The 14,756-nt window shown below is 42.6% G+C and overlaps 1 protein-coding gene across 1 annotated transcript; it reads right to left on the reverse strand.

The window, feature by feature from the left end:
- Nucleotides 1-4,388: 4,388 nt before the first annotated feature.
- On the reverse strand, nt 4,389-14,157 carry leo1 (LEO1 homolog, Paf1/RNA polymerase II complex component). The gene is made up of 14 exons (XM_040011087.1): nt 14,042-14,157; nt 12,629-12,780; nt 12,049-12,329; nt 11,634-11,842; nt 11,265-11,366; nt 11,061-11,155; nt 10,736-10,884; nt 10,543-10,627; nt 10,355-10,449; nt 10,121-10,255; nt 7,457-7,592; nt 5,080-5,272; nt 4,851-4,948; nt 4,389-4,658 (listed from the first exon to the last, which is right to left on the reverse strand). Exons 1-14 carry the CDS (start codon nt 14,109-14,111, stop codon nt 4,545-4,547), a joined length of 1,914 nt encoding a protein of 637 aa, XP_039867021.1. The 5' UTR covers nt 14,112-14,157; the 3' UTR covers nt 4,389-4,544.
- Between the last annotated feature and the right edge of the window lie 599 nt (nt 14,158-14,756).

Raw genomic sequence — 14,756 nt, forward strand, 5'->3', positions numbered from 1 at the left:
TCTCCACTGGCTCTCGTTTAAGTCACGCATTACTTGCGAGATCCTTCTTCTCTTCAGTACCTGTCTGACCTGCTGCACCCATACACAGAGCCTTCAGTGTGGCTCTTTGTATGGGCCACACTGAAGGCTCCCCTTGGAAATCAGTGTTATCAGACCACAGACAGTATTAACAGTAATGTCATCCAATGGTTTCAGAAGTCCTGCTCTCGAGCCTTGAGATCAATGCTCCCACTATCACTGTCTTGGTTGCAAATAGCTGGATTTGACAAGGTTGAAGAATTGCCAATCACAGATCAGCCCCCATTTTGAAACAGTTTGACCAAGATTTTAAAAACAGAGCCTGTAAGCCCATAAACCCATCAGGAAATATCATTCTCCCACAGACTGGAGGTCTGTTTGTACCCACAGCTATGGTTACTCAGCAGCCTACAGATAGAGTACAGGTTTAAGGCACTTGCACAGTGGCTTCACTTTTCAGACCCAGAAGCTTCACCCGTGTTTTATACTGTCTCTGATTCAGACACATGGAAACACGTCATTGTTTACTTAGAGCAGCACCTAGCATAATACCGACCTAGCCACTGCCTTCTCTTGGTCCTAGTTGGCAGAACGGTGCACAATTTAGCCCCAAATTACAACCTCCAAGGTGACTTGTGTTTTGCTGTGCAGTTGCAAGTCTTTACCCTCTCTGCGCTGGTCTGCCACAAGCACAGAATATGTGATGTTACAGATTCCAGGTACAGGCTGAGCAGCAGGCAGATTGCTATAAGAAACATCAGAGGTGATACAGAAAAAGAGAGAGAAGAAAACAAGAAAAAAGAGGGTAAAATGCTGCAGTCCTCTCCTCTCTGCCTCACCCCTATTCAGTCAGTGCTGACTGTGTAGCAGTGCCTCCCTCACTCCCCCACTCCTTACTGTGTGAAATTGGGTTTACATAACCTACTGCAGTCTGAGATAACGCAGCGCACCACAACTGGCGACATCTTCTCCTTAAAGGCAACAAAGACACACAACATTTGCATGAAGCAGCATTAAACATTCATGGCAGTACCATGCATAGACTAGTATGTGGTATACTAAAGGCTACTGTTTCTGCACGCCATTGTTGTGTGCAAAAACACGTATGTACAAACATCTGCGCGCTCACAGGCCTCTTCTGAGTAAATGAAATGGAAAATGTTAACGCTCTTCCATCACTCATTGCTGTCGCCCACAGCAATGAGTGGTTTAGGTGCATAAAAATATCCATAGCTCTTTAAACACTGCCGTCCCCCTCTCGCACATAAGCCTGTACCATGTGAACAGTGTTCAAGAGGTCTTTGATATGTTCTCTTGTAATGACAGTAGTCTCTGGATACATCAAAAGTATGTGTGTGTGTGTGCAGCACAGAGGGGCCGTTGTCAAGAGAGAGAATGCACCCATTTTATGCAACTCTTACTTAATCACTTCGTGTTTTACCAGTTTTGTATAGGCTTGTTGGCTACAGCCAGTTCTGTCTGGATGGAGCTGGGCAAGAGGTCACTTTCCAGGGCTGTTATCTATCTCTGGGAACCCAGTTTGTGTGCTTGTGTGTGCGACACTCTGCGTCATTCTGGCTGATGAAGTTGAATCAGTTACCAGGATTGTTGTTCCCTACATTCTCCTCTTACTGTGTAGCTCAAAAGGGATCAAGTCACATTACCTCAGTCAGCCTCATTTGTTTTCTAACAGCTGGAGGACTGACGTACCAACTGGACTGGACTGAACCCTTTCCTAGTAAAGGTCCTGGTAAAGCTTCAGGACTTGAATTACCCAATGAATTAGCCAATAGCAGCACATGAAGTTCATCTTGAGGGTGTGTTTTTAATGAAGATTTTTTAAAAATAGATTGATAGTAGGAGCCTAAAAAGAAGTGCATTTTGAAATAAAACCTGTTAGACTATACCAAATCAGCATATCTGACAGAGTGACATATTTGAGTATACAGAAAAAAAAATGTTTTAAAACTTATCAAGTTGATGAATTTGAAAAGACTGTAAGCCTAAGATTAATATTTTCATACTGGTGATCCCACTAATGCTACTGGCTGACATTTGGCACCAGAATTAGTTTTGTATTTTCCAAAACAGTTTCTATTTTTTTATTTAATATTGACTTTTGGTTTTGTTTTGTTTTGTCTGTCTTGTCTGGCAGCGTTTGCAATCCTTCAGATCACAATTCTGATTGCAAATGCTGCATCGTGGTGCTGAACACATTATGCCTTTGCTAGAACAGCTATGGAGAGTCTCTATAGGCTCTTCTCGTTCATCTTTCATCTGTTCGTTTATTCATTTGTTTTTGTGTCATTTCAGATATTGCATCATATGTGGAATAGTATGGCAATGTCTAAGGCAAGACAGGCAAGAGACAAAAAAAGAAGTGGTGGTGGGGGGATAAAAACAAATACCAATGCACAATGTATCACCAACTGGTGCACCTGTAAGAGACAAAGGAAACTCCCAAACAAACATACAGCACCTGGAACATACACAAAAAAAGAAAAAGCACAGATACATAAATCAACAATCTTCTTATAGTGTGTGTGTAAGAGAAAGAGAGCGCGAGTATGAGTGAGTGTCGAGGAGACGATATACCTGCTGCTCCGTCTGTGGCTTGTAGTTACTCGAGGACCACAGCGGTGTCTTTTGTAGCCATTTCCCTCGTTGCCGGGTTGCGATTTTCGTGAAGGAGATGCTCTCATGACTCATCGAGTGACCCCTCTGACCAGCCAATCGTTGGTATGCAGTCTGCTGACGTCTTTTTGAATCGGTCTGAATCCCGGCAGAGAAGGTTCTGAAAAAGAACTTGGTACCAGGTAATATCAACCCAAGCAGGTGCTAACGTATAAGGGTCTTTAGAGTTGAGTTGACCCTTTTCGCTGTCACCATCTTGATATTTTGAAACCAGATGTGATGAGTGAGGGGTGGATCTGACTCACACAGCAGTGTCTAGTCCACAACAAGGTACATTTATGGAGCTCAAACTGCCCCACTGACATCCTTAAATATGTATGAAGGTACAGCTTCAACTGCTGGATCAAACCATAAAATTCTTCCTGCTGCTGACTGCTTATGAGAATGGGATTAACCCAGAACCTGTTTCTTCCTATTCATGATTAGAACGATCAGTGCCAGCTCATTGTCACTTGGTGTTGACTTCATTTGTTTGACATTACGAGTTTTTTTGAGGATACAGTTTTTGCAAAAGCAATGCTTCCCTTTTATATATACAAAAACGTATATAATAAGTTAAACCGCTTGGATATCATAGATAGGCTCTAGTAGTACATTGGTAAATATATAATTTGCCAAATAATTATGTAAGAAAAAAAACCCTAAAATGCCGTAAATGTTTCAAGAGGTTCAGTCATGAATCAACTGAAGTGATGCTTCACTGTTATAGTGGCTGCAGCTGCCTGTGTTGGTCTCAACCTGCACATTGCTCAGTGAAGCAAACAGGTTGTTTATGCAGTTTGGAGAATAATAAGCCAGGTTAGCTTGCTAATAGTAACACTAATTAGTGTTTCTTTTACAGCATTTAGCTGCAGGCAGGCTGTCATATCTCATTTTAATATGAGATTTAAAATGTTTTCTTTGTTTATATGACTATACAATTCAAGTCTGCAGGTTTCCTGTGAGATTTTACATCTTCTAAAACCCTTGGTGTCCTGACAGTTGAAACGGTGACGATTTGGCAATAATAATGGCACCGATCTATGGTTGACAATTTAAAAAGGTATCTATTAGCAGGCCCTATAAGGGCTGGATGTTTAGCAGAGGTGTAGCAATGGCATGGGTTAGAAAAATCAGAGGGGGTGCCAGTGAAAGCTTGGGACTTCCTACAGCTGCTTGTACAGGAAGAAGTAGATATTCCTACTCCTTCCTCTGCAGGCAGGTTATTGAGGGGGGGGGATCTTCTCCCACAGAACTACAGCTCCTTTGTCTCAAACCCCAAATCCTCTAATCTCGTGTCTTCTATCAAGTGGGTTTTGGCATCGTCTCCTCCTCTGACAACACTCCACTCCCCGGTTCTTTCCTGAAACATTCACACGAACTGCAAAAAACCCAAAACAAAACCAAAAAACCCCACCACCTCTAAACCAGCGCACTGAAAACACTGGTCAATTATGTGTGTACATGAGGGAGAGGAACAGAAATGGCAGATGCGGCTTCTATGCCATTAACTTAATCTTTCGGCAGCCCACAGCAATTATGCCATTAACAGCCTCCCCTCGAAACGTAACAGTTTGTTTCATAACATCGCAACAGCGTGATTCATATATATATGATTCATGGTGTTAAAAAGATGAAGAGGCCTCGAGAAGCTTTGGTTACATAAAACAACCGTTTTTTGTTTTTTTATTTTTTTATTATTTCTCACCTCTTCTGTACACAACATAAACAAGCAAACACACAGACACAGCCACCCACACACAGGTCATAAGAAAATATACAAAAAATATGGCTGTTTATATGCCATGTGGGCTGAGCACTGATAATACAGTGGAATGATAAGGGAAGATGAATTATTCGTCGTCGTCTTCCTCGTCTTCTTCGTCGCTGATGACATACTTCTTTGCCTTTTTGGTGCCCGTTTCCTCGTCATCTTCTGCCTTTCTCTTGCCCGATCCCTCGCCCTCCTGTGACAGGAGTACATACAGCGTTCAGTTACACTTCAACAGTGAGTGCAGAAAAGCTTTCCTGCTCTGAAGAGTCTAGCTTTTGCTGTCCTGCTTAGTTACAAAGGATAATGAGAAAAGTTGGCTTTTTTTTTCTACACGGTGTCCTGCCTCACACCGCCCCCTGTCTGTCAACCACATCACTGCACCTACCTCGTCACTGTCCAACTTCTTAGCCTTCATCAGCCTCTGGGCTTTATCGTCATCAGAACCTTCATCACTGTCTGATGAGTAGATCCTGGCTCGCTCCTCTGTACGTGAGGCAGAAAGAGAAGAGCGTGTGCATCAGGCCTCTGTAACTCCCAAACACGTCTCAACATACGAGGAAAAAAATTATACAAACAAAACGACAGCAGTCAATGTGAAACGCAGTCATCCTCACCTCTCAGGCCACTTCCACCCTTATACTTGCTCTTGATGGCTGCGAGGCTGATCGCCTCCTCGCCCTCTTCCTCGTCGTCATAGCGATCGGGCTCCAGGTAGCTGCTGCTCAGGCCTCTCTGATGCTGCTTCTCCCTTATCCTCCTCTGCTGGGACTCCCTGCGGATGGAGGCTCGCAGCCGCTCCTCCTCTTTCTGCCAAGACAGACCCGAGTGGCGAGTTTATACAAAAATCATTTCAAGGCATTTAATTTCTAGCTGCTTAGTTGTTAATTGTTTTTCCCCAAACACACTGAGAAAAAAGGTCGCTTTTTATGTTAGGTGTGGGAAAAGTCTAATTAATTTCCCTTTAAAGCAATAAGCTGGCCTTGTTGGAAAAAACAATAAGAAATGAGCCTATTATTCGTTTTTGCTCTAAAGTACATTTACCCTGCTTGTTGTTCTGTTATTCCTACAACATGACAATTCCTCACTGGAATAAATAGAATTAGCTGTCCTACAATAAAAGGACAACTGCAGGCAGAGTAAGGACAAACGAGAGAAAGGGTAATTACTTTCTAAAACATTTGCCCTCCTGCCCATTTTAAGTTTGACAATCAGCTAGTGCCAGTTAGTCAAAAATGTGCTTCAATAACCTTTAACTTTAAACAGGAACACACGCTTACTCAGTCTGAACATTATTAGGCATCTACAATATGTCTATAGCAAACTTACTATCAAAAGAGCCGTTTTTAAGCAATTCTTGAACCCTCAAAAAACATATTTGAGTCTTGATGTTCCTACTTATTTAAGCTACCTGCCATATGTTTGCGGTGGCAAAAGAATTTCCCAGCTTTCACAGAATAAACTGTCTACTGTGTATAACTTAGCCCATTAGTATTACTAATATATCTAAATACTTCAAATCTTTTACCACATGTGACTACTCTTCACGATCATGATTATTTAGTGCTTTAACTTTGCATTTTCATTACAATAATACTGTGTTTTCTAATCTAATCAAATTCATTTATCATGTTCTTATTTTTATTACCAACAATGAAACAATTGTAAAGAGAGGAAAAAAAAAAAATCCATTAGCTTGTTTCAGCATACTTTGAAACAGAAGCTTGACTTGGGTAACTAAAAGCAATGCTGTTTACTTTGAGTCCTACCTGAATCCAATCAAAAGGAGGCTACTTTGATAGTAAATAAAAAATATAACAGTCTAATATCTTTAAAAAAAAATAGTGAAAGCAAATAAAATAAAGTTTCAATTTGATTTTGACTAAAGCCAGCAGTGTTGGTGGTAAAGCAAAGTATTCCTTGTCCATTTTTCCTGCATGGATCTCCAGAGCCACAGCTTCAACACCCCATGGTCTTTAGAGCAGGAGTGGGCAGTTAATGTGGGTACACGACAACCTGTGGCCCCCTCTGCCCACCACTGCTCTAGAAATCTACACATTGCGCAGCTACTGAAGCTCCCATTATGATTAGCTTTGACTGTCTGCCCAAAGGCTAGATCAGTGTCAGAATTATGACACTGCAGAGGCGATTACAAACTGTGGAAACTTAAAAGACATTTAAAACCTATAAACAAAGACTGTGCTGTGGGCTACTGGTGTGTTTTTTGTACTTTAGTGCAAGCTTAAGGCTTTCGGTCGCCAATTACCACCCTTTTCCACATCTACTACATTTTAGCTGCTCCTACCACATCTAACAGATGTCATGTTTTTTCTTAAAAGTAAAGCAGCCTGATTTCAGCTGCTGGTACTGAAACAGCCTGTTTGGAAAAGACCTAAACCCAGTAAAGTAGAGGCACAACAGAGGGAATGACCTATGAGGTATACTGAGATTACACCTGAAATCCACATTCTGTGGAAATGTGAGACTGGCATACACTTGTAAAAAGGCACTGACCCTTGTTGCTGTTGAACTGTAATTATGATAACTTAAGAACCACCAACTGGGAGTACTGACTACAAACAATGGGGGAAGCGTAATTGATGTCTAGTATTTGGGCGTCTATTGTTAATTATTCAAACTCGCACAATCCCCACTGACGCACATTAGACGTCATCATGCAGGACACGAGTGTTTAAAATACAAAAGAGACAAATGTGTGTTTATATGTTTTAAAAGCCATTTTAAGCTAATGCTGCACAGTGAAGAACAATGTAATCTGCAGTCTTTCTCGAGCCGACAGTAAACGCACCACCAGAACTCTAGACTGGTCGACTCGGTTTCCATTTCACTCGCCACTGCGTGACCACATTATGTAAGCATGTCAGGTTATATTATTATGTAAGCAGCCATGGTGCCTGTCAACAGCTGACCTCATCTCACTCTTCCGGTCTCTGTGGTAACAAAATAATTCCCACACCGGACGGCTCGTGCTACCTTGATCATTTCATTGCGATGGGACTCGGGATCTCGTCCAGCCATGGGAAGGATTCTGATCTTCTGTGTCTTTGAGCAGCGGTCAGCCAGAGACAGGGTCATCTTCCTGTGGGTGGCGCTGTCTGTGGAGTGGGGTCTGGAAGTGCAGAAAAAACAACCTGAATAATAACATTTCCCAAGTACGTCTTTATAAAAGTGCATCTCTTAAGAGTGGGAGGTTTTCACACATTTTTTCCCTTTTCTTCTTTATTAACACATAGATCACACCTCTGTGCTGCAAACAGGCAGAAAGAAAAACACAGTATCGACTGCCAAACCTGTTTTAGCCCACACTCATTAGATCTACCTTGTGGAGTTTTTAATATCGTACGCTTTATTTCTATCTTGGGCAAACACATTGCACACAGGGCATGTTAAGCATATCCCTGCCAGTAATGTAATGCAGAAGGAAACTAAAGCACAAGCTAATTTACAGCTAACTGTCATCTTTATTAGGTCATGCAGCATTAGGTACATGCTGGTCTTTATATTGCCCTGTGCTTTCACACATTTCCATGAGCTCCATATAGAGATTAAAAGTTGCACTGAGAACCTCTGATGTTATTTTGTGATGTCTTGCTAATGAGAAAGAGACTCCCACTCTGCTGCTGTGGAATCTCTGTTCACAATGATTCACGGCTACACAGCAACAAGCACTGAGAGCAGGTGTGGATTAAATAAAACACAATAAAAAACAAAACAAAAATGCGCCATTTTCTTATGTACACCTGTTTGACTGTTCCCTAATAGAAATATATGATCAGCCAATCACGTGGCAGCAACTCGGAGCATGGTCAAGATGACCTACTGAAGTTCAATCTGCGCATCAGAATGAGTAAGAAAGGTGATCTGAGGGGAACTCTGAATGTGATATGGTTGTTGGTGCCACACGGGCTGCCTGACTATTTCACAAAGTGTTGATCTGCTGGATATTTCCCACATAACCATCTCCAGAGTTTACTGGGAAAGTTTATAAAAAGAAAATATGCAGAAGAGCATCTTTGAACGAATATCACATAAAAACCTGTAAGCAGCAGCTACAGCAGCAAAAGACCACGCTGGGTGCCGCTCCTGTGAGCTAAGAATAGAAACCAGAGGCTACAATTCACCTGGGTTCACCAAAATTGAGCAACAGAAGACAAAAACACTGCCTGATCTGATGAGTCCAGATTTCTCCTGTGACATTCAGATGGCAGGTTCAGAATTTGGCATTAAATTCATGAAAGCATGGATCCATCTGGCCTTATATCAAAAGTTCAAGGCGCTACTGGTGGTGGTGTAAAGGGATTGGGCGCACGTGTACCCCATAGAGTACCAACTGTGCATCACAACACCAAAGCCTATTTACTACTGCTGCTGACCGTGCCCAGTCCATTAACACTATAGGGTACCCATCTTTTAATGGCTCCTTCCAGCAGCATAACACACCATGTCACAAAGCTCAACTCATCTCAAGCTGTCAGGTCAATATGGACCAAAATCTCATAGGAATGTTTCCAGCACCTTGTTGAATCTCTGCCACAAAGAATTAAAGTAGCTCTGATGGCAAAAGGAGGTCTAATCCAGTACTAGCAAGATGTACCTAGCAAACTGGCTGTTGAGTGTAAATGTGGTCTCATTAAGTAGGCGTACATGGATGTAAACAATGCTGGCGCATTAAAAAGCCCCCAATTCTAAGCCAGGTATGACGTAACAAATTCATCAATTATGTCTGCTTGATTAAAAGAACACACTGTGTTCGTTTGACTTCACCAAAGACATCTGTTGTTGTCGAGTGTCTCACGTTATTAGATCCCCACCAATGTTCTTACAATACAAACATTAACCGCTGGCCTCAGCTCCCTCATTTAATGATGACTTATTATGAAAATATCATCACAAATATAATCTATGCATTTATTAAAAATACATTAAATTTAACACAAATCACTCACGATGCTGAGATCACTCGAAGCTGTGAATGACAGAGTCATGTGTCTGTTTGGCTTATTTAAGAAAATGTATTTATCTGGAACCTTAAGTTCACTGTCGTATCACATGACCTCGTGAATGAAGAAGTCTTGTCATACAGTATGTTCTTTAGGTGCTCACATTTTTTTTTTTTTTTTTAAAAACGTGAATTTTCTGGCTTTAAAAGAGTTAAAGGTGCTTTTAAAAGGAAAATAAAAGCATTGTAACCATCTGCACGCTGAGCAGTTCTAATCCTAATCAAAACTCAAATGTTAATGCTCCAAGGGAACAAACCGTAATAATGTCCTGTTTGGGAACACGGAGGCCTGTTGCACACTGAGGCAGGTTTGCCCTCATAGACCCATGTGGGGTGAAAGACACAAGAAGGCGCTAAGAAGCTTAAACAGTTCTTACTGGGAGAAACCTGTGCAGCTTGCACAAGGTGATCCGGGGACTTAAAGCATTCAGTACATTTCTAAATGGAGCCTGAATGAAGGGTGCCATTGTGGCTGCTGTTGTTGTTGTTGTTTGCAGAGGTAGCCCGGAGTTTGTTTAGAACATATTCTACTGTCAGGGAGCCAGACGGAGGAGGAGTCTCCCTCGCAACTCACAGTCTGTGCCTAAAAGGAAACAGCAGCCTGTTACCAAAGCCACACTGGCATGTTAGTGCATTACCTGAAAGTGAGTTTGGTTTTGAACACGGCCTGTCCCTGCAGCCCGGTGCCCTGTCGGATGAAAAGGTGATTGTGGTCTCCTTGGAGTGGAGCTTTGTAAACATCGAACACTTCGTTCCCCAGGTGGAGGGACATGCTGTGGAAAGAATGGGAAACTGAAAAGCGTGCCAAGTACAGAGTTATGTCCTGATCGCAGTGTCGCACCCCGCGGCATCCAGCCTGACGTAACACACACCTGCCGTCGGACCATTTGACAATGCGCGCATTGCTCTCTCGGGTTTCATTTCCCTCCTCGTCTCTCTTCGCTCTCCACCGGATTGTGTTCTCCACCTGTGGGGAGAAGATGATGAACATCAGGTGATGTAGGAAAAAAAAATCAAAATCAAAAAAATCTGTCATCCGTCATTTCCAGCCTACACAGACCTTCAGTTTGAGCCTGGTCCGCCCCTCTTCATCCAGCATTTCTTCATCCTCAAATTCATCCTCATAGTACTGAGGATCAAACGGCCTAAAAGGGAAAAAAAGAAAAAGAAAAGACAGCGTCAAAAAACATCTAATTATCTTATCATCAAGTGAAAATAATTTTTCCATCTATCTACACTGCACATGCTCTGACCTGGGCTCCACAGACAGGAAATTGGGCAACTTGACAAAATAAAGGTCAGATCCCAAGTCAGTGCTGACTTTTGGGATCTCTACTTCAATACGAGTTTCAGGCGCAGGCTCCTCTTCTGCCTGCTCCCCCTCCATACCATCCTCTGCATCCTAGACACACACACACACACACACACACGAACAAGTGAACAAACACTGTATAATCCAGTGACCCATGACAATAGGGATCAGCTCAGAGAGGCTTAGAGAAAAAGGGGATTTTGGATCTCGTTTAAAAGTGTGATGAGTGCAGAGAAGAAACGGAGGGTGAGAGAACAGACACATACCAGGGGCTGGCCCGGGGTCGGGGGCTTCTCTGCATCGCTGTCTGAAGAGATGTCGTCCGCTTCTCCGAACAGGTCATCTGCTGCGGTCTTCTTTGCTGCGGAAGAGTACGGATAACTTTCAGTACCATAAAAATATCAAATTCAGCAGCAGAAACAAAAGACAAATCGTTGCTGCTACGTTGACCCAGTAAGGTTAGGGCTTACTTTTTGTTTCAGCATCGCTGTCTGAATCGGAATCGGAGGCGGCTTTCGCTTTGGGTTTCCGTCCTATGAAATCATCTTCGCTGTCACTTCCCTTTGCAGACTCTGAAAAACAAAACCAAGAAATTTTATGTATCATTTTCCACATGTCACGTTTATAGTGGAGGCACGGGACACCCACGCACATCTTACAGTAAAGGAAAACAGTTCATCGCCTCGTGCAAAGAGTCTGTGTGAAAAATTAATCTCATATTAACCTCTGAGTTTTAAGCTCGGGATAAAATGTTCACATATGGCCCCAATCCATGAAATTTACTGTGTAAAAAGATTAACCCTGGAGGCTGGCTCAGCGGCAGATCCTGGGGGTTGTACCTGATTTCCTGTTCCTCGGTCCCTCATCATCAGAATTTTCTCCCTCTTCGTCAGAGTAGTGGCGTTTCTCCTCCTCGTCCTCCGACTGGTCGCTCTTAGCTTCTCCGCCCCACTTCTCATCTTCCGATTGGTTCTCCCTCCCTGAAGCTTCGCCGTCACTGTGAGGTGTGCCCGGGCCCGACTGCGGAGTCCCAGGATCGCTGTGCATACTGAATAAGAACAAACACGGTAAACATATATTCTGATTTTTATTCCTCTGGAAGTCACTTAATCCCCCATCCACTTCCTTATGACAGATCAAAGACCTGATGGCGTTTCTCAAACTGGAAAAGATATATTTTAGCATCCCGATCTCTGTGCCATCAACGACCTCAGTTAAACCACGGTGAGCTGCAGCCTGTGTGAGACGTCGTACCTTCTGTCTGAGCGAACGCTGCCCCTGTCAGAACGAGGGCTCCCACCGCCAGACATCCCACTGCCAGCCGGGCTTCCTCCGTCCGACCGGTGACCCCCATCCTCCTCGTCTTCATCCTCATCTCGATGGTCACGGTCCGAGCCGCTGTGCTGCTCTGCGTCGGAGTGATCGTTGTCCCCGCGGTCTGAGCGCATGCTGGCATCTGACTGGTTCCCCGAGCGCTCAGACTGGTTGTCGCTTCCGCTGTGTTGTTCATCCTCACTGTCGTCTCCAAACAGCTCCTGTTACGGAGAAGACACGAGTACGTTTAGATGCAGCTCATGACTGTATCGTCACACAGACACACACGCGCCTCAGTCCTTCTACTGCAGACACAGAACACCTTCATTGTGGGATAAACATACTAGATGGTTTGAGGTAGGTTGAAAGTTTATTAACTCAAGTCAATGCAAGATTAACATTACAAAAGAAATACAATTCTCTGAGGTCACTGTGGAAGTTGAAGCAGTATTTTCAGTGGCTAAATTCACAGCTGAACGACTGATTAGGCGGCTGTCTGAACGATGTCTGCAAAATGCACCTTATTCATGCTGGGCTTGCCGGCCTCCTGGCCTTCGTACTCGTCATCATCATCATCCCGCTCCCTCTCGCTGTCACTGCCGCTGCCTGAAGCGTTGCTGACAGAACGAGGCCTCTCCTGCTCCGACTCTGAACCAGAGCCGGAGCCAGACTCTGCAAAGAGATAAAGCAGTCCGATTTATTCTAGTTTGTAGTGCCAAACAGATGTTATTCACTCCTCTCACATCACAAATGTGTGACTAAAAAGGTGAAGCTCAGCTTGTTTAAATCCTCATACTCTCCATATATCAGTGTTTTGTTCAAACAAAGCAGGGCTGTGGGCAATCCTGTTTAAAAGAAATAATATTTATTTATTTATAACCACCTTAAGTCTCTTTGGGGTGCAAAATCACAATATTTCAATGGAAAAAAAACGAGTGATGCCAGAAAAAGCTTCCAATTATCAACTACTTTTGGACAAAAAGAAGCAAAGATGATATCAGTTTGTTAACATCAGTAAACGAATCATGCATCTTTAACTGTGGGATCCCTTAAACATCCCTGTGTGCACAGCAGCACTGTAAACAACACTGATCCTGCATGAAGAGCTCCTTTTTGTAGACTTTTTAGATGATTTCAGCATCAACACAACAAAATGCTTTGATGGTTTTCCACACTTTGTCTCATACAGACATATAATATATTTATGTCTCTGAATAATACCCATAGAGGATATTTAGACCTTTTTGAATAAATACTGTTATATCTGACAGTTGTTTGTATGGGATTATCTGATGCAATCACAATATTATTTATGTACGGCTGGATCAACAGTGAGTACTGAAATACACAGTGTCATACGGTTTTCTCGTACTGTTCTTCTTTCTGTAAAAATCATTTTAGTAGCAAGTCTGTGGAAATTAAAGATTATGTAGGTGAACTTGGGTGCTGCACCAGTTTGTGCGTGAAGACAATTCTAATTTTGACATAAGGGAATTAAGTTTTTTTTAAGATCTTAAAATGTATATTTGCAGTCGTGCTGCTAAAAAAAAAACATGAGCGCTGATCACATCCTGCACCACAGCAACAAAACAACTTAAGCCATGGCCCTCCGTCTCAGACACATCACGTGAATCCAAACACTGAAAACCGATTTTTTTTTTTAAAAAGGAAAAAGAAAATAAGAAAGAAAAAGAAAAGTGAAACTAGGTGAAGGATAAAATAACTCCACGATGGTTTCCATTAAAGCCAACGTTTAAAACACATTAACATTATTAACGTCTGCCTCGATATAATGAACATCCGCGAAACGTTCCACACCTCACTCTCGCGTTAAAGCTCACCTCTGCTTCGCAGCTGCGCACAACGCGGCACTCATCTAAATGCACAAACTGATGATTAAACAATATAAGCCACGAGTTTCGGGCAACATTACCTCGCTGATCGTGGTCGTGGTCGTTGTCGCTGTCCCCATCGCTCCCGAACAATTCATCCATGTCCGCCATTTCTTCCAAACTGTAGTAAAACGTGACCTACAGGATATAATCACTGGGTTTAAGGATTTTGGATCCGGGTCAAGCTGAGCTTAAGTGATGTAATAAATCTAGTCAACCGCCAGGGGGAGAAACAACACCTGCTTAGCTTCTAACCAAAGAATATTCGTTTATGTATACTTTTATGAAAACATCGTTATGTCTCTCCCCTCTCCCCCCCCCCTCTCTCCCCATATATATATATATATATAAGTAGGCAGTGATATAACAGAAGGAAAGGGTGTAATTTATTTTAAACGTGTACATAGATAGCAAAGTCTGGTTAAATTTAAACCTGGCTAATCGGAGTGTTTTATGGTCTCCTTTCTTTGTTCTGTAGTCTTTTTTAATTACTTTCCTTTGCCTGTAATAAATTCTGCAATGGCACACATATAATGTGGCTTTGTGTGTGGGAATAGCAGCTGTGTGACACTGGACGCTATTGTTCACTTTATAACAGCAGGCGTTGTGATGCTGTGGAGAGCTATATTAAAACGACTGATGAATTCATGAATGCATCAAAAACACCGGTAGGAATATTACAGTGGTGTTTAGTTATGGCTTAAGTTTGAATGTGCATTTTACCAGCTGGTTTGTCTTTCGTTTTTCTTCTGGCTA

This window comes from Simochromis diagramma, unplaced genomic scaffold (genome assembly GCF_900408965.1).
Source record: "Simochromis diagramma unplaced genomic scaffold, fSimDia1.1 OVJJ01000603.1, whole genome shotgun sequence".
Taxonomy (NCBI): domain Eukaryota; kingdom Metazoa; phylum Chordata; class Actinopteri; order Cichliformes; family Cichlidae; genus Simochromis; species Simochromis diagramma.